We start from the raw sequence: 19,217 nt of genomic DNA, 5'->3' as shown, positions 1-19,217 counted from the left end.
TATGGATTGTGATAAGAGTTGTATGAGCCTCTAATAAAACGATTAAAAAAAGACAAAAAAAAAAAGAAAGAAAGCCCAAATCCTCACAACTGGACCAATAAATAGTCAGTATCTTTGTAACCAGAGAAAAGATGGACGTTTTCAAGGAGTTCTTCTTACTTGGCTACACAATCAATTCTCAAGGAAACAGCAGTCAAGAAATCAAACTCAAACCCACTGCCAAGCTGTTGATTCTGACTCATAGCAGGCCTCTATAAAGCACAGTAGAACTGCTCCTTAGGGTCTCTGAAATTGTAGATCTTTAAGGAAGCAGACAGCCTCATCTTCTCCAGCAGTGTGGGTTTATTAAGCTATTGACTGTGCTGTTAGCAACCCAGTGCTTAATCCATTGCATCATCAGAACTCCTCTGAGTCTAATCAGAGTCTTAATGTATACCATCTCATGTGGCATCCAATAGCCTTGTATTGTACTTGGAAAAACCCCAAACAAACCCTCCAAACCAACTTACGTCCATCAAGTGAATTCTGACGAATAGTGACCCTATAGGACGTGGTAGAAATGCCCATGTGAGTTTCTGAGACTGTAACTCTTTACAGGAGTAGGAAGCCATGTCTTTCTCCTCTGAGCTGCCTGCTGGTTTTGAACTGCTGACCTTGCAGTTACTAGCCCAACTCGTAACCACTATGCCACCAGGGCTCCTCTGTACTGTACTTAAGATGAAAATGAAATAAAACAGCTTCCTTACCTTAGCTTCTATAACTCCATGAGCTCAGCTGTTTCCTATCTTTCTGGTCCATCTCATACTTTTCTCCCCCTTTCTCCAACCACACTGGCCTTCTTTACATATCCTTTTAATCTGCACAGTTCATTCTTTTTGCAAATGTTTTAATTTAATAATGGAGGAAGATATGTTCAATCCCACTAGCCATTGTGTGGGAGAAAGATGTGGCACTTTGTTTCTGTAATGTGTGTGGCCTTGGAAACACATGGGTTAGCTCTACTCTATAGAGTGGCTCGGAATTGGAATTGGACGTGGTGGGTTTGGTTCTCGTTTTGTGGGTAACACTGAACTTAGTGCTCCCAGGTTACTAATTTGGGATCTCAAAAACAGTTAATCGACAGATAGTTGGCCAGAAAGCTCAATACATGTAATAACTCAACTTCTTGGTCAGACAAAAACAAACAAAAAATCAACCCAAACTCAGTGGCATCGAGCCCATGCCAACTCATAGCAACCTTATAGGATAGAACAGAATTGTCCCTGTGAATTTCTGCAACCATAACTGTTCATGGGATTAGAAAACCCTGTCTTTCTACCATGGCTGGTGGTTTGCAGCAGAACAAACAACACGTAGCCCATTATGCCACCAGGGCTCCTAGAGCCCTTATAGTGCCATCTAAAAATGGCCACCCTGGGAAAGCAGTGAGTCCACTTTTACCAGTTCAACATCCTTTCCTCCAGCTCCTTTAGAAGATCCCGGTTGAGTTCATACAGCTGAGGCAGGTAGTATAGGATCTGATTCAGGATTCGGTCCTCAATCACTGGTTTCCCAAGTAGCCTGGAAGCATGGGTTACTGCATCCCGGAAATCCTATTAAGAGTTCAGAAAATGAAAAACAACTTAACTGGACACAAAGGGTTCTTTCCCTTAAACAACACAAACTGTAAGGCTGTGTTTCCCACATGGAATTACATACCAAGTGTGCCAATTTCCTCCTGTTCTAGTCACATATAGAAGAAAAATTAAAAAACAACAAGCTCACAGCAGACTGAAGTATTTTGCTTAGACCATTTGTTTGAGTTCCAACTTTAGCAATTACTTTGAGAGAGTACCTGGAAACTGTATCACAACTATATACAGCAGAAGAGCAAAATCCACTCACTGTAAAAGTCCACGCGAAACTTTGCCTGATTTTATGCTGGATGTAAGAGTTAAAATCGACTCCACAGCAGAGAGTTTGGTTGTGGTTTTGCACATTAAGTAACCATTTCGCAGGAACTCAAGTGATGTCAGCTGAGTTGCGTTAGTAATCAGAGTCCAGACACCAAGCCCTTACTTACTGGCTGTGTTTCCCTAACCTGAGTTCATTTCCCTCACCTGCAAAGCTGGTACCATTGTAGTCATAGCAGCTCTTAGAGGGCTTGATGAGGCTCAAATTAAGTATTTCACATTCAGCTTTTTTTTGGCCAAGTGTTCAGTAAACAGACTCAATCATTATGTTTTAACTCTGGCATTTAATCTCTACCACCACCACCCCTGCTCCACTCCAGCCTCCCCAGTAGGATTTACATTTTTGTCAAATAAACTTTCTTTCACACATTCTTTCCTTTTCATGTATTGCTCTTTCTTTATCTCCTTTTTAAAGCAGGGCTTGAAGCGGGAAAGGAGGACTTGGAAAGGGCTGGGAAAGAGATCACGGTTTGTGTTTATTTCACTATCGCCAGAGACCGGGTCAAAAGATATAAATAAAACAATAGTGGGATCTGTCCCATAGGATTGGAAACCCTTATCTTTATTTCCACAAGTGCCCAACTCTATGCATGGGGTTGTCAGTAACTGGGATGCTAACCACAACCATGTTGACATAAAGATGCTTCTCCTTCAGAGATTCACTGAGCAAAACCAATCCAATCCAAATCATGATGTCTCCCTGTAGCTTCAGCAGCGGCCCCTCCCATAACTAAAAAATATATAAATTATTTCTCTCCTGATGGATGGCTATTTTAAACATGTCAAACTGTTAAGTTTACAAATGCTAAAAAACAACAACAAAAACTCTTCCCGTAGACCACAGTGCCTGGGATTAGCTTTATTGGTTCAATCTTCATATTAACCCCAAGGAACCAATTAGTTCCACATATAACTAAAAAAAACACAGACTTGTACAACTAATTAGGGTACTAAAAATAAAATATGAATGTGTACATTTTCATTGTAAGTTCCCATCTAAAAAGCCACACAAAACAGCTCCAGAAACCAAATGGCTGGTTGGCTAAATTCCACCTCCAACAGCTTGCTTTTATCAGCGTTCACATTTACTAAGAGAAAATAGAGCTCTTTATCATATTTGAAAGTCATTAGGTTTTCTGCTATCAGGCAGAGCTAGGGAATCACAAATAACTCCCCCTGGTTGTAAACATATTCAAAGCACAGCAGCTAAACCTCTTCCAGAGCAATGCTTTCAAAGCCAGCTCAGTGCTGAACAAAACTTAGCCGCAAGGGCTACTTGCTTAGCAAAACCATAAGCATTGCCCTTTCTGTTTGCAGACTAAAGGATGGATATGTTTGTCCTTTGGCAGCAGATGTACTTTTGTTTTCCAGTTGGAAGGTACTTCCTCAGTTATGACAGCGAGCTGCTAGCGAACTTAAGGACCTTGTGTGACACAGCTATTGCCAGACACAACATTCAGCCTGTCTGCCAACATTGCCAAAAAAGAAACTTGTTTATTTAAGACACATTCAACAGAGACTAGTCAAATTCAGTCTGGGCTGACCAGTGAGAAGCCTGTCTCTAATTGGAGGCATCTATCCCATCCCAGGAGGAATTCTATCTTTCCATTAGAACTGGATGGTTATAGAAAGCTCTGGATGAATTAATGGCCCATATTGTCATTTTTAAAATTCTGAGTAGCACTTCAGAATAAATTGAAAGAACAAAAGAGCAGTCAATAAAGGCTAAAGAATTTAGAAAGTCCAAATCCAAAATTATTTCTAGGACTCACTAAGGAGACCTGCTAGCTCTGTGGCTTAGGCTTTGGACTGCTAAACTCAAGATCAGTGGTTAAAACCCACCAGTCACTCCTTGGTAGAAAAATGAGGCGGTTTACTCCCATAAAGACTTATAGTCTCAGAAACCATCTCTAACAGTGTTCCCCAGAGTGGGTGAGACTACTACTTGGGAAACAATGAGAGGATCCAAGGGAGCTCCAAGAGCAGATATCTATACACTATCCTGGATTATGGGCTGTAGGACAAAAGTTCTTAATTGCCAGCGGTGGGAGAGGGTACTGAATAAAATCTTTTTTTTTTTTTCCTGGAAAGGGAGGAGTTCCCAAATAAATTTGGGGACCTATGACTAATGGGGTCACTTTAAGTCTGAATGGCAGAATTACTATCATAGTGTGTGTGTGTGTGTATACACAAACAAGCACACTTCTCTTATACAGTAGATTAGGTGAGAGTTTGCATTTCAGATCATTTACATTGTCCTCAACAATTTAAACTACCAATCAAATCCCCTAATAGTTTGCCCCTTTCTGCTCTTTGATTTCTCCTCTCTTGAGTGGACAGCTATCCTTCATCCAACTTGAACTAAGTTAACACCCACTTACCATCTAGTTCACTGCTTGATCTTCTTTCTCTTGCCCTCTCCCTTCCCCGTGATACATTTTTTAAAACAGAAATGGGCATCCTTTCTCCCAGGCAGATACAACTCATATCAAGCACCTGCCTGGCAACTCACAGCTTCCATAAGCACATGCAACATTGTCCTGAGCATACTATCCCACTTCTTCATGTTGGGCCACCAGTGCCTGAAAGCGCTGTGCTCTGGCCCCGGTACCGTGAACATGCTATCAGGAGACACCCGTCTTCGAGGTAGGACATCCTGCTTGGTAAAACGGAGGGGCAGCAAAAAGGAGGAAGGCCTTCGAGGAGATGGACTAACGCCGTGGCTGCAACAAGGGGCTCAAACCCAGCAACTATTGTGAGGCTGGTCCAGGACAGGGCGCTTGTTCATTCTGCTGTACGGAACCGACTCGATGGCACCTAACAGCAACACAGCCCAGGGCCAGATGTCCTTCATGCACGCAGGAACAACACACAGAATCACTAACTTCTCAGCTCTTCAGGAACCTCGGCCATTTCCAGCACTGCTGCCACTTGAAGGAGAAACTTTTTTTTGTTTGTTTTGTTTTAATAGAAGGGATGGTTGCAACATACGTCTGATTATTTTTCAAATTGTTAACAGCCAAGATAATTTTGGAAAGTGCAATGACACCTAAGAGCCAGAAGCAAAGCTATTTTTGTGCTAGCGAACCTAAATCCACCAATGCCTCCTTGACTAAATCAGCTGGGATGCAAGGCTAGCACTGCAGAAGCGGGAGCCAGAGCCTCCTTTTCACCCCGCAGAAGCTGAGGCTGAAAACTGAAAGGAGGAGGAGGCACAAGTGTGAAAATGTTAGACAGGCTACCAAGTCTACTGATACCAACTGTATCTTATATCTACTTCAGTATGTTCTGCTAACACAAAACCCACCTAAACTCCTACACTCTAGGTTGCAGTTATAAATTACTGAATGTCTATGCAATTTGAAATTTTTTGAAATACAAATGGGTCTCCAAAATAGAAATAAACCATATTATTGTTTTTATTTTCTTTTGAGGAGGTATTTTCATCTTAACTATTTTAACATTGTTTATTGTGAAGTAGGTTTACATTTCAGATCAATTTTTTATCAACAGTTTAAACAACTCATCGACCCCCCTGCCTACCCCACCCCATCCCACCAATAGTTTACTCATCACCCACTCCTTGATTTCTCTCCCCCCTCGTATGGACTCCTTACGAGGAGTCTTCCACTGTACTCTCTTCCACTGTACTCAAGCTCACACCTGTCAACAGCCTAGATCATCTCTCTTGTCCCGTAATATTATTCTTAATAATTCCCAGAAATCCTAGAAATAAGAATGAGATCGAGTTTGTTAAACACTACAATCCTTTGAGGCATTAACCAACTAGTCTTGCCAGCTCTGCTCACACAGGCAAAACCTAAGGGAACATCGATGCAAATAAAATAGTCTGACGATGGGAGGCAATGAAGCACAAAACAGATGGCTTTGTTCACCAGGTCAGGCTTTACATGTCCAGTGACAAAGAGGAGTATGTGACTTAATTACCAGCTGTCTTGCCTGGGCTTCCTGACCTCCGGGCGTTACTTAACCAGGATCAAGACACAGCAACTTACAAAGACCAGTGGCCATATGGACAGATAAGGAGCTTTGCAGGACTCCCTGCCTCCTGGAAGGGCATTCAGAATCACTTCCTATTAAGCAAAAGCAAAGCAGCTGCTGAGGTCAAAGTACCATGATAAATATGGAAAAGTGAGTGTGAAACTATGAAAGGGAAAGTCCTATGCTAACAATTGGGCTTGGTTTTAAAAGGAAAACATTTCCCCAATTAAATGATTCTTGCCTTGCTCAGACCTGATGAAATTTTGCATGGACATCAGTGCTACCACTGTACCAGACATGATAGAAACCAACTATTTATCACAAGTATCCAACACTGTTTAATAACATGACAGATATCTCTGGTTTCCTGGGCAACTGACAGAATTCTAAAAAGAAACTTTTAACATGAAAGGGCTTCAGAACGTTCCATGGAAAAATGGAGTAGGAAGACATTGGGATTTTTCCAACAAAACTTTCTGAATCCCCCTCATATACCCAGAGATACATGATCTTCTAAAACACAGGAATTACATCTACTTGATAGTGCTGTGATGAGAATTAAAAGAGCTAATTTAGATAACTCAATTTGCATGCTGCAAGACACAGAGTACTCAATGGAAGGCCATTTATTTGATTAAAGTCATGGTTAACTGAAATGATCACATTGAGATCACTTAAAATCCACAAATCCCTGAAAGCTTACAACAAGAGCTCTGAGACAAACATAGCTAAAGAGAAGGAAATACCAAATGACCATCAGGAAAGCAAGTAACTCAGCAGTAGGACAAAGAAATGCCCTCTGACCAATGAGCTTCCTTCCCTTAGTGCAGGGCAGACCCCTGCTCCACAGGGAAGGTGACCTTGTCAACAGAAGACAAGGGCAAATTCTTTACAACTCAACAAGAAATGATCATTGAAGGGTTCAGAAGCCTCAAAAGACAGGGTGTATTCAGCAGAAGAGGCTGAAATGATTTAAAAATGGAAAAAAAAAAAGGAGAACTGGAGACTTCTATCACCTTTCATAATGTATTTTTACTAATTAATAGATGTGAATATTTATGTAAATAGATATTTTCATTTCCTCTAGCTTTATGTATTATACGAAGGAGTTTCTCCAAAGAAAACATTTTTGAGGATTATATTACTTTAATTTTTGTTTGGGTATTGCCTTTTTCTTTTCCTTTCTAAATCTGCTGGTCACCTCCAGAAACCAAAGGAGTGCCTTGAGCACTTCTCAGCTTTTGAAAAGGTGCGCATTCCACATTCAAGTATAGTTCTAACGCCTTTAGATGCTTATCCAATAGTCAACACCACTCTTGATAACTTCTATTGGTCTTCTTTCTTTTGTGAACACTTTATTGACTGTGTAAACAACAAATTAGTGTTTGGGTAAATAATTCATACACAAATTGTTCATGACACTGACTGAGATCCTCACAAAGTGTCGGCAAGGAAGCTCTAAAACTTTGAAGATCATGTCTATTCAAGCCTACAGGAACCTGAACAGCAAACATATTTCATCACTAGTACTACTTACAGGAGCCCTGGTGGGGTAGTGGGTACAAGTTGCACTGCTAACTACAATACCAGCAGTTGGAAACCGCCTGCTCCTCTGCAGACGAACGGGCTTTCTACTCAAATAAAGCATGAGACTGGGAATCAGGGGCAGTCCACTCAGTTCCACAGGGCCGCAATGAATCAGAGTTGACTCCATGGCAGCGAGTTAGGCTTTGTTTGCTTTCGCACCACGTAACTGTTAGAAGCTCACCTTTATCCAAAAGAATGTACACTCTCTAACCACAACCTTTTCTTCAAAATGTGTATTTTTCAGTTGTGTTGTTTTAACATTTATAAAACATATTTACAGATGTTTATTAACTTATCTCCCAAAAGCAAGCAGTAACAACAAATATCCATTATGTCATTTGTACTTAATTAAATTAGGTATCTTTAGGCATTTCACCTTTAAAATGCATTTATACAGAATAAACTAGCAAATTCTGGATTGGACAACTTCTGCTGCAAAGAAGGAAAACATCTAAATAATTAAGACTTTTGTAAAATCTATTGACCTCATGTATACAATAGATATTAAGATATAACAGCTTGGCCTAAAACAATGAACAAACCAGATACAATCCCTGCCTTTACATATTGTAGGTGGCGTAGTGGTTATGTTTTGGGCTGCGATGTGCATGGTCAGCTCTGCGGAAGAAAGATTGGGCTCTCTACTCCCGTAAACAGTTACAATCTTGGCAACTCACAGACGGCCACTATGAGTCAGCAATTACTTGGTAACAGTGAGTTTTTGTTTCATGTTATCTTAATTTCTGATAGAGAAATCTAGTTGGATATATTTAATGAACAAACTCCATTTTGATTAATTTGACTAAATGTTATTTGTTAATGTCTAAACAAAATAACATGGATTTTAATATTCACATAAATAAGTCATCCCACCAATTTTCTGTGATTAGTACTGGCATTATTATTATCATTCCTATTTTCCAGAAGCAGCAGCCACAGCTTGACTCGTGTTCAGAGGCACACGGTCAATGGTAGCGGCACAATTCTTAACTAGTAACTAGTTTTACAGGAGCCTGGGTGGTGTAGTGGTTACATGGTGGGTTGCTAACTGCAACACCAGCAATTTGATACCATCAGCAGCTGTACTTGATGGCAGTGAACAAGAACTTGTCGTATTCATCAGTCAAATATTTACTGAATTATTACCATTTAAAAGGGTAGCTCCTGAGACATGCAGTCCTGACTCTCATTAAGGTTACAGTTTTAGGAGAGGAAACCAAAAAGAGTTTTAAAAAATGAACAAATAAGATATGTTAAATGCCAAGAAGAAAGTAAATACAGGGAGGTTAATGAGAGCAGAATGGCCAAGGAAGACCTCTCTAAGGTCCAAATGAGAAGGACAAGGGACAAAGAACTAGTTATGAGGAAAATGAAAGAACAATGGATATTACAGGAAATCACACTCGCAAAAAACATAGACAGACAAACTTGGCACTAAACTAAGAACAGAAAAGAAGCCAGCATGACCAGAACAGGGTCTTAAAGTAGGAGAATGCTTCCCCTCTCCAAATTCGTATCTCAATACCAGAGACCAAATCACATAGTACCTTATAGGTATCATTTGCTATCCAAATTGGATGGTGTTTGAGTGTAGAAATGGGCTCTATTTCTAATATATGGCAAGACAGACCAGGACGTGTGGTCACTCTACTAATAGGCACTGGGGGGAGGGGAGGTTGGAGAACACATTCTACTCTTCTGACCTTGGCAGCTACATGCATGGTACTACCATTTGCTAAAAGGGAAAGACTAACATTTAGGAATCTCCTTTCTCTTTGAATTCAATGAGGTCTTTATTTAGAGATAATATGAACGTTAAAAAATCCACTTCAAAAATGGTAGCTAATGCAAAACATATGTCGCATAAAACAATGGTAAAAACGTATCATTGCCTCTGTAACCCTGCACTAAACCCACTGCCACGGAGCCAAAGCCTCATCATATAGGATAGAGCACAACTGCTCCTTGGGGTTTCTGAGACCGTAAATTTTTAGGGGACTGACAGACCCACCTTTCTCTAATAAATGGACAGGTGGATTTAATAAACCACTGACTTGCAATTAAAAGTCCAATGCTTAACCCATTGTACCTCAAGAGCTCTTTTGCCTCTATAGATTCTATATTTTCCCAACAGCAAGTAGGTGAATAAAGGCCCTGACCAAGCAAACTGGTTCCTAGAATTTATGTATATTTTAAAGCACACTGTGTTCTACCTAAATCTTATTCCTTTCAATGTAATAACTCTATAAATCCTAAGTTCCCAAGTTTATTTGGCCCACTTCCCCTTTTGGGGGAGGCAAAAACACTGATCTGTGCCAATCTGGCAATTAAAAACTTTTGTACTAAAACCCATAATCCAGCTTCTGTGGCCCCTGGGATTGTCCCAGCACCGCTCAGGGGCAATATCATATCACCCACTTTGGGAAACACATCAAATACATTAAATAAATTTACATGGAAGATATTTCCCATGAGCTATTCCGCCTATTTACCAAATTCTAAACAAGGAAGTGTCAGTGAGCTATAATTAACATATTTTTAAAATTTTAAATATTAGATAGTGCAGATACTGAATAGTTCCAATAGCACAGAGAGTTCTATTACAAAAGGTGGCATTGTAGGTCTCTAATATTCATGGGAAATTGTGTATAACTGAAACAATTGCATCTCAAGCCTCTTGGGCACTTGATCTCTCAAAAAACCCAACCCAACCACTAGACCAGGGGTTCTAAACCTTCCTAAAGCTGTGACCCTTTAATACAGTTCCTCTTGTTGTGGTGACCCCCCAAGCATAACATTATTTTTGTTGCTACTTCATAATTGTAATTTTCCAAGTGTTATGAATCGGGCAACCCCTGTGAAAGGGTCAGTTTGACCCCCAAAGGGGTGACGACCCACAGGTTGAGAACCACTGCACTAGACTACCTTAATCCTTTTAATGTATGTATTTCAGGAGCGATTTTCTATCACCTAACATTAAGGTTCATTCATTTGGATGAGTTCAGCCATGCTCAGTATTTAAAGCTACCTATTTGATATGTTTGTGGGATGCCTTTTGTAGAAGAGTAAATTTGAGCTTTAACACAGTGGAGAAATGGAGAAGAGAAACAAGATCCTGTGGCTGTGCCCACATTAGGCTGGGTGAATATTATTCCCAGTAATGGCAGCAACCTGGCTAGTGTACTCCTGTTTAGACACCCGTTAAGGTTGGGCTTTCCCGAGTTAACACCTACCTACCTACCCTAGGCAGAACGTTGTTAGCATGAGGTTGGTGATCTACTCTGACTCATACAGGAGGGAGGGAGTATTTGAGAATGGCTCAGTCTGTTCCATGGCAGTTGGAATGAGGCCAAGGGACGCTAACAGATCCATCAGTCCTGAGATGACATGGGAAACAGCTGAATGTCCATTCACTATAGTGCCTATGATCTACTCTATAAAGTTAAGAAGGTCTGAATAGTACCTTGATTTTAAAATAATGAAATAAAAAGTGGTAAAGGATTTGTTTCCCTACCTACTTTCATCAGAACTTAACTTCACTAAAATATGATTTTAGTAACACCCCCGCCCCCTTGCTTCAAAAAGGCATTTGAAAGTACAGGATCATAAAATATCTATTGGCTTGTAGTCAGGGAATGAATAATTCCCCTTCATTCATGCACTTCAAAAACAGGAAGATGATATCAAGGAAAGGCAATTTTTTTAAGTTTTTTTTTTTTTTAATAAAAGGATCATTTAAGAGCTTCCAATATATGCCACGTACAATAGTGTAGACTCGGTCATATGTCTTAATCCTGGAAGGGGGGTATTAATACTTTACAAATGGGAAGAACGAGATCTGAAAGATTCATCTATTTTCTGGAATTCACACAGGCAGTTAAAAAGGAAAAAAAATCAACTACATCAGTGCTTCTCAAAGTGTGATCTGCAGACTGGGATTCACCTCTGTATTGTTTGTTATGGTTCTGTAAGAGATAGTCAAAACATGAGAATAAGAATCCTATATCAGTTTCCCATGGCTATGCCATTTTTACTGTATGCTACAAAACAACAGTTCCACTACAGATTGAAAGGGTGAAAAGAAGAAGAAAAACAATCCAGTCCCTCAGCATGATGAATCGAGGAACACTGGACTAGACTGTAAGCATCATGAGAACAGGGACTGGGTTATTCAGAACAACATCCTCAACATGTGCGTGTGCTGAAATCATAAACTGATGTTGACATGATGCAAGTCTGCCTCCCAACTCCAGGCTTTTTTGGTCCTTCCCACCCTCACCCCTTTAAGAGCTTAGTAATAAATTTGCAGATAGGTAAAATATTCTTGGAGAGTTTCTATTTCTATTTTTAAAAGTTTGTCAGAAAAGACAGACAATGAGTACACGGTGCTTATCCCAGAGGTGCTCTGGGTATCTCAGAAAACAACAGCTTACTTTTTGTTCTCTCTTCCCTTCAATTACTTAGACAACAGCACAGCAGCAAGTCTATGGACTCTGCTTCAATGGAACATTTTTAAATGACAGCAGGCTCGACACTGAACAAATTAAAACAACTTCTAAAACACCACCTTTCACGGAATTATTTTAATTGACCCCAATTCTTTCCTTTGAAATACTGGGAACCGAATGCTATCTCGTTCTTTTTTAATTCAGTACAAAAAAGAAATGACCAACAGTCAAGATTCAGGACAAACTTCACAGGGCAGTAGTTTCTTAGGTGATTGAACAATTTTCTTTCTTTTTTTTTAGAAAATGCTTTCAATACTAGAGATTTTTGCCACAAGAATTACACCTCTATGTTTCCGCTGGACCAAGTTTAGAACACTAAGAAATCAATGGCGAATATGAATCACTATTACTCATGTTCATATGTCATCTATTAAGAGGAAAAATGCAAATAATTACAGCTTTTCCAAAGCCACAGACAGGTGTCTATTTTGTGAATCTACCCTTTCTCAACAATTAAGTTTAAGATCACTAACAATTACACGATGGAAGTGAATTTCACTTCAGCTTCTTTCTTTATTGTTTCCTGTACTTTACCCCTTTCTTTAGTTAGGTCTTCATATCTTGCTACAATATAATTAAAATAAAAGCACTTAACTGCCACTGCTTACTGGAAAGTGCTAAAACTTGCAGGTGCAGGGGAGTGCATGAGAAAGGTGAATATATACTAAACACAGCATCATTGTTTCTCAACAGGCCCATTTAAGCTGACAGCTTTGAAAAGTTAGTTGTAAAAATGTGTACTTTTCAGCATCTGTTTCTGGAAGCTTATTCATACAGGAGAGGAATGATTTTCAACAACAATCATCCTGACATTCTTAGTACATTGCTAGTGCAAAATTCTACAGATAGCAGATCTTCCACAAATGGCCAAGAAGAAAAACTATCACATTTAGAGCTCTTTATACGAAGACAAATTCTGGAGACTTTAGCGGAGCAGCGATACAGGCTCCATTGTACAGAAAGCACTTCAACAAATACACACACACGAGATGCATACTTTTAGAAAACTCCTATGTTCACACATGCACATTAAAAACCACAGATGTGAATTAGAAATCACAAACATGTAAATACAAAATTAAATACATTTAAATTAGTTGGGCTAAAGAGATAGTCTTGGGCTTGAAGAAAATGTCAGAAGATACTTACTATATGGAGAAGTTTTAACACGTCCACAAAGCTGTTAAAAAAAAAAAAGGCAATGAAAGAAATGTTTGAAATGAACTGATGCGTGAAAAATCTTTTGAATTAAAACACTGGATACCTACACTTTCTCTGAGCTCATGATCTCCTTGGCAATATGATAAACTTTACTCTTCACTCCTGTATCGTCACCCTGTGGATAAGACCACATTGAGAATGCTTGAACACATAAGGGCAATGAAGATTTGTTTTGAACCCAAAACACACTACCACTGAGTTGGTTCTGACTCACAGCAATCTTATATAGGGTTTCTGAGGTTTTGCAAATCTTTACAGGAGCAGACGACCTCATTTTTCTCCTGTGGAGTGACTGGCTGAATTTTAACCACAAACCTTCCAGTTAGCAGCCCAATACTTGCCAACAGCATCCCACCAGGGCTCTTTTGAATGAGAGAGATGCACATTCTTAGTCTGATACTTACCAGTTTCCATTTTTTAAAAAAAATCATTTTACTGGGGGCTCGTACAACTCTTATCACAATCCATACATACATCCATTAGCTTAAGCATATTTGTGCATTTGTTGCCATCATCATTCTCAAAGCATTTGCTTTCTACTTGAGCCCTTGGTATACTGTATGATATTGCAAATGGCAGAAGTGGAAAAGAAGGATGGGTGTAAACCAGGATACAGGGGGAGGTGGGAGTAATCAGGAAGTGCCCACCATTATCGGCGCCAGACTGACAGATGGCTCCAAGGAATTCCAGGGCCTTGCTGGAGCTGTCCTTAGTTCAGACCTTTAAAGTCACACTCTGTTGGGAAATAACCTCCACACAAGCTTGAGTTTTTCGGGTGCACAAACACATGATCTAAAAATCAAGGGTAAATTTATCCGATAGAGATGTGTAAGAGAACCTCATTGTACATGTACACGCGGGTTAACACCCATGACATAGAGTTGGAGGTTATGTGCTTTGGATGTTGTGCAAGCACTGTATTATTTATATTCTGTATGTCTGGACACGTGCAACTCACCTATAACACAATAACTCCTGTGCAAGCGGCTCTGGCTGGCCAATAGCGGAGGCAAGGCACAGCTGTCACAGCACTGCAAACCTGATGCTGGCTGCCACCTGGCATCCCTCCAAGCAAGCTCACCTCTGGCCCTGCAGACGTGTATGTGCTGGGACGAAGCCCAAACACTATGCAGTGTCTCCATGCAAAGCTACTCTAAGTTCCACGACTTACGCGCAGTCTGCGAAGGACTCTTCTTCACAGCCTATAGCAAATGCAGTCAACATAGAAGTCACAGGTTCTCGCAATTTCCTTAAAATATATTTTGGAAATACGCTCTTCAGAGTCAAGGCAGTCTATTCTAAAGGGTTGAAAGGAAATTCTCAACATATACGGCTTTGTGTGAAAAATCAGATGCCTTAGCAGGGACCCCCCAAAATTAGATATTTAGAGAAGAAAAAAATAAAAGGGACTAGGGAAGAGGCCTGATACTTAGGAGACTGATGGTTGCTGTTGCAACAGATAAATCTGGAAAGAAACGTGGCTCAGTGGTAGAAATCTCGCTTTCCAAGTAAGAGACCTGGGTTTGATTTGTGGCCAATGCATCTCCTATTCAGCCACCACCTATCTGTCAGGAGGCCTGGGTGTTGCTATGATGGTGAACAGAACTTAGCAGCTTCTAAACCAAGATGAAGAGCCCTGGTACATAATGGTTATGTACTGGGCGTGACCTACAAGGTCAGCAGTTCAAAACCACCAGCCGCTATGAGGAAGAAAGACGGGGCTTTATATTCCTGTTAACAGTTACACAGGGCAGTTGGAAATACAGGGCAGTTCTCCCCTGTGCTATGGGGTCTCTAGGAGTCGGCATTGACTCTTTTGGATACACTAACCTGAAGGAGCCCAGATGGCACAGTGGGCACACACTGGGCTGCTAAGGGCAAAGTCTACAGTTTAAAAACACCAGTCAAGCTTGGGGGGAAGGGGTCAAGTTCTACCCAGTCCCATAGGGTCGCTATGAGTCAGAATCAAGTCCCCAGCACTGAGTTTGGTTTGGTTTAGACTAAAGTGGAATAAGAAAAAAAAGCCTGGTAATCAGCCATTGAAAACTCCACAGATTACAACATACTCTGGAACCAATCATAGGAATGGAGCTGGACTGGCAGCATTTTGATGGTACCCAGGGTCACCATCAGTTAGAGGGCAACTTCAGTAGCAGGGAGCAACTGGTAGATCCGGCTTTGACTTCAGGGGAGTGGAGAAAAATGGAAGGGATTTCTCTCCATTTTATTCTGGTAGAAGATTTAAACACAGAAGAGTCAGTGACGAAAAAATAAGGAATAAATAAGGAATCAGCAAGGATGACATTTTAGATGTCACACTTTACATGGAAAGGATGACTGCTGACATGACAAGGAGCATTCTCTGACATTTCTGTAAAAACACATGTCATATCTGATAACGGGGAAGCCTCTCTGCAGGTGTTGACAACACCCGATGTGGTTGTCCTGAGCTGCCCAGGCCACAGTGGGGACGTTACCATACACAGGTAAAGCGGGCATAGGAGCCCAGGAGTCAGACATTAAGGAAATGACACTGGAAAAGAGTAATGACAGGGACTCCCCACTGAAGGTTCTTCTTCCTAAATTCAAACGACAGATGATCCTAGTAGGACCTCTTGCCTGAACATCAAATTGTTGGGTCCAATAACATTTCATAATGGTCTTCCAGAATTTCAATGTCAAGACCAAGGTATAAAAATAGAGGCAGAAGTGAAGTGTAAAAAAAGCCCTTCTGAAAACTATGATTTAATTATTTCTTTAAAGAATGTCTGCTTATACTCTGTACATATATTGAAACCCTTTCATTCACCAAATACCATTCAGGGAATAAACTAGGGGAGAATCCCTCAAGATCTTAGCAGCCTGTGAAAGTGTAGGTTTTATTGTTGTAATCGTCTTCCTTCTCACAAGTCAGAGAATACAATAACTTTGTAGGAGAGCTTGCATTGTAGTTCTTGGTTATTTTCTGTTGAACCATATTGAGGACCACTGGCTCATAAATGCTGGTTGAACTCATGGGAGTGAATGAGAACAAATGAAAAGTTAATAGAAGAAAAGCAATTCTGTGCCAATGGATTCACTGTTTTACAGTGACGTCTGAAGACACTGAAAAACAAATGAACCTACAGGACAGAGGAGAACTGCCCCATCAGGTTGCCAAAGTTATAAATCTTCACGCGAGCAGACTACCACCTCTTTTTTCCTGTGGAGTCGCTGGTGCATTCAAACAACAGACCTAGGACTTAATCTCTTAGCACCAGAGAGAGCTTAACTTTCAGATTCCCAGGAAACTGTCTTAGAAATTGGGATTCAGTAGGTCTGAGATGGCACACAGAAGTGGCTGCTAGAGGAAAAAGTTAAAGATAAGAAACAGGGCTAGCCTTCAAAAAGTAAATAAGGAAACCAACCCACATATACAGAAAACTACATGTGGTATATATAGAGGCAGTGGTATAGGCTGCCATCTATCATTCAGGAAAAACATCATCAAGAAGAAGCATCAGATGGTCACCAGTCACGATTTCAAAAGCCACTGAGTGCCTGCATGCTAGATGCAGTAGATACCCACTTGTCACGGCCAGAAATCTGGAGTTCTCTTTCTTATCTTCTATTCTCACCACTTAGTCATTGAATCCTGTCCATGTGTCCTGTGCAATGTTTCTTGAAAGCTAACTGGTCCTTTCTTGTCCTCCGGCAATGCCTCTGAGGACAGCCTTGGCTATGACAGCAATAACCTAAGTGGTTTCCTTGGCTCTCTCTACTGCAATCCATTTTTTACAGAGTAATATGAGGGGGCTTTTAAAAGTTCATGGAATGTGAAAAGACTAGATTGGTGAATTTTTCCACAAACTTTTTGAAGCACTCTTATAGCTCTGAAATGCAAATACTTTGCCTACAGTCTCTGTGTGAAGCCTGTTGTCAGCTCTCAATCATCTATGGGCAACAACAACCAAACACTCCTTTGCTTGTGTATAAGGCACACTCTTAAGGTGTAACTGGTGGCCATCACTAGCCTCTTTCCTGCTCTCCCACATGGTGCTCTTCCTCCTCCAGTGAAGCTGGAACCACCCTGCAATTCCCCTGCAATCCCCAGTGTGTGCTGCTCTCAAAGGCCACTTCTTTGCACAAGCCTTTCCCTTTGCCTTGACTGCCCTCCTGCAAACTTCCCTCTGCCTGCCATATTCCAACTCATCCTGGAAGATGGTACACGGAGACTAACTTGAAAGCCTTGTGAAGACTGCCTCGGTGTTCTCCCCCATGATCACCAATGGAAGAGGTCTCTTTCATTGGTGTCATTCTTAACACAGTAGATTCCACTTACTTGCTTACTAATGTGAAGTCCCACATTAGTCCCACACTAGTCTATGGTCTTATTCGCCTTTGCACGTTAGCATAGTGTCTGGCCCACAGCGCAACTAACATTCATGAATACACCAATGTGTACAAGCGTGGCTGTTGTCTTCTCGGGACTTAAGAACAGAGCACATCTCTTTGGAGTGTATGTTGAGTAACATGGAAAAGTACAGTCAAATGCAAGAAAAGCTCATGTGAAACAGCAAAAGTTGAGACTAGATTATTAAATTTCCTTCTAGCTCAAAAAATCAAGATGATTTTAAAAGCAAAAAAAAAAAAAAAAAGATGGGAAAGATAACTTACCTGTAAATAATCAAGTCAAAGTGATGTTGCAATCAATTCAGAGAAGCCAAGAAGGGGAGAGTTAATGTATTAAATGTGCTATGAAGAACTTAATTTTATCAAGTCTTTTTACTGCAAAATGAAACAAAAACCTACATGTCTGTGTATTCCATATGAAGATGCAGGAGTTAAAGATGAATGTTAACTATTAGAAAAGGAGTCCAGGGCTACAAATGTTTTCAAGCGAGGCAGAAAGTCAAAGACAACTTACAAAACAAAACAAGTCCTTCCACCATCTCCAACTTGTAAGAACAACGTCGGAGTCTGACCCTAGCCAACCAGTGTCAGAAAAACAAACCCCACTGCAAGGCCTTGGGAGAGGCCATGTTTAACATCTCCACTGTGAGCTAATGAGAACTCTCACTTAGATTATATCACATTTCAAAGCAGAATGCCTGTAAAATAACAGCAATTCCCCAAAGTCCACTGCTGTAGAGGTTGAAAGATGAGCCATGAACAAACGAAATGACTTTGTCATGGTCATAAAATAAGCCAAACAAATTTCAGAACAGAACTTTTGATGTGAAATCTACTTTTATGTTCTGATCCCTTGGTAACTTAGTTTTATAATTCCTTCACTGCTCTTTCCTTTTCATATTTATTCACTACAAGTAAACTCCAGTGAAACCTTTCTCCCCCCACAGAACTATTCAAAGGCCTCTGCTATCCTATGACCGATTAATGCTAAAACAAAACAACACCCAGACCTGCCTGAGAAACATGTATTTGTCATTAAGCTATGCCAAAGATGGGGCGACAGTGAGCTCAACTTCCAAAGGACAAGTTTCTAGCAGGTGTTCATGAGCCTCACTGTATCCTCATCCCATTCTTCCTGAGGGTACAACACCATAGGAAGCATTTCACAAAGAAGAACAAGAAAAAGAAAAGGTCAGAAAAGTCAATTGGGGTGAACAAACTGGCTGACTTCCCCCCCAAAAAATTTGACCTATATTTTACAGCTAAGAAGGAGAGAGCTGGAACTAAAACAGGAGTCTTGGGGTACCCAATTTCATTATTTTCACTAGAACACACCACAGCCTTACATGTAAATATGTTTTATATTTTTTCATCAAAGTTGGCAAAAGACAAACATAAAACAGTGTGTATTTACATGGCAAGGTGATGTTATGGATTAAACTATGTTTTCCTAAGGTATGAGCTATAATCTTAACCCTTATAGCTGAGGATATAATCACATTTAGACAGTCTTCTTTACTATGCCAAAGATGCTATATTCATATAGAGTATATCC

The 19,217-nt window shown here is 40.4% G+C and overlaps 1 protein-coding gene across 2 annotated transcripts in view; it reads right to left on the bottom strand.

The window, feature by feature from the left end:
* The window catches only part of FGD6 (FYVE, RhoGEF and PH domain containing 6), a 121,029-nt gene that overhangs the window by 45,519 nt on the left and 56,293 nt on the right, over positions 1–19,217 (bottom strand). For both annotated transcript variants that reach the window (XM_045290004.1, XM_004700388.2), the window contains exons 4-6: positions 13,318–13,385; positions 13,199–13,229; positions 1,441–1,592 (exon numbers count right to left, since the gene is read on the bottom strand). In XM_045290004.1, the coding sequence (XP_045145939.1) occupies positions 1,441–1,592; positions 13,199–13,229; positions 13,318–13,385 (251 nt within the window). The remainder of the gene's footprint in view (positions 1–1,440; positions 1,593–13,198; positions 13,230–13,317; positions 13,386–19,217) is intronic.

The sequence above is a fragment of the Echinops telfairi genome, unplaced genomic scaffold (genome assembly GCF_000313985.2).
Source record: "Echinops telfairi isolate 266 unplaced genomic scaffold, ASM31398v2 ScPeMD7_2;HRSCAF=8, whole genome shotgun sequence".
Lineage (NCBI taxonomy): Eukaryota > Metazoa > Chordata > Mammalia > Afrosoricida > Tenrecidae > Echinops > Echinops telfairi.
Note: the sequence above shows the minus strand (reverse complement) of the source record. Positions and strands in the feature narration are given on the sequence as shown.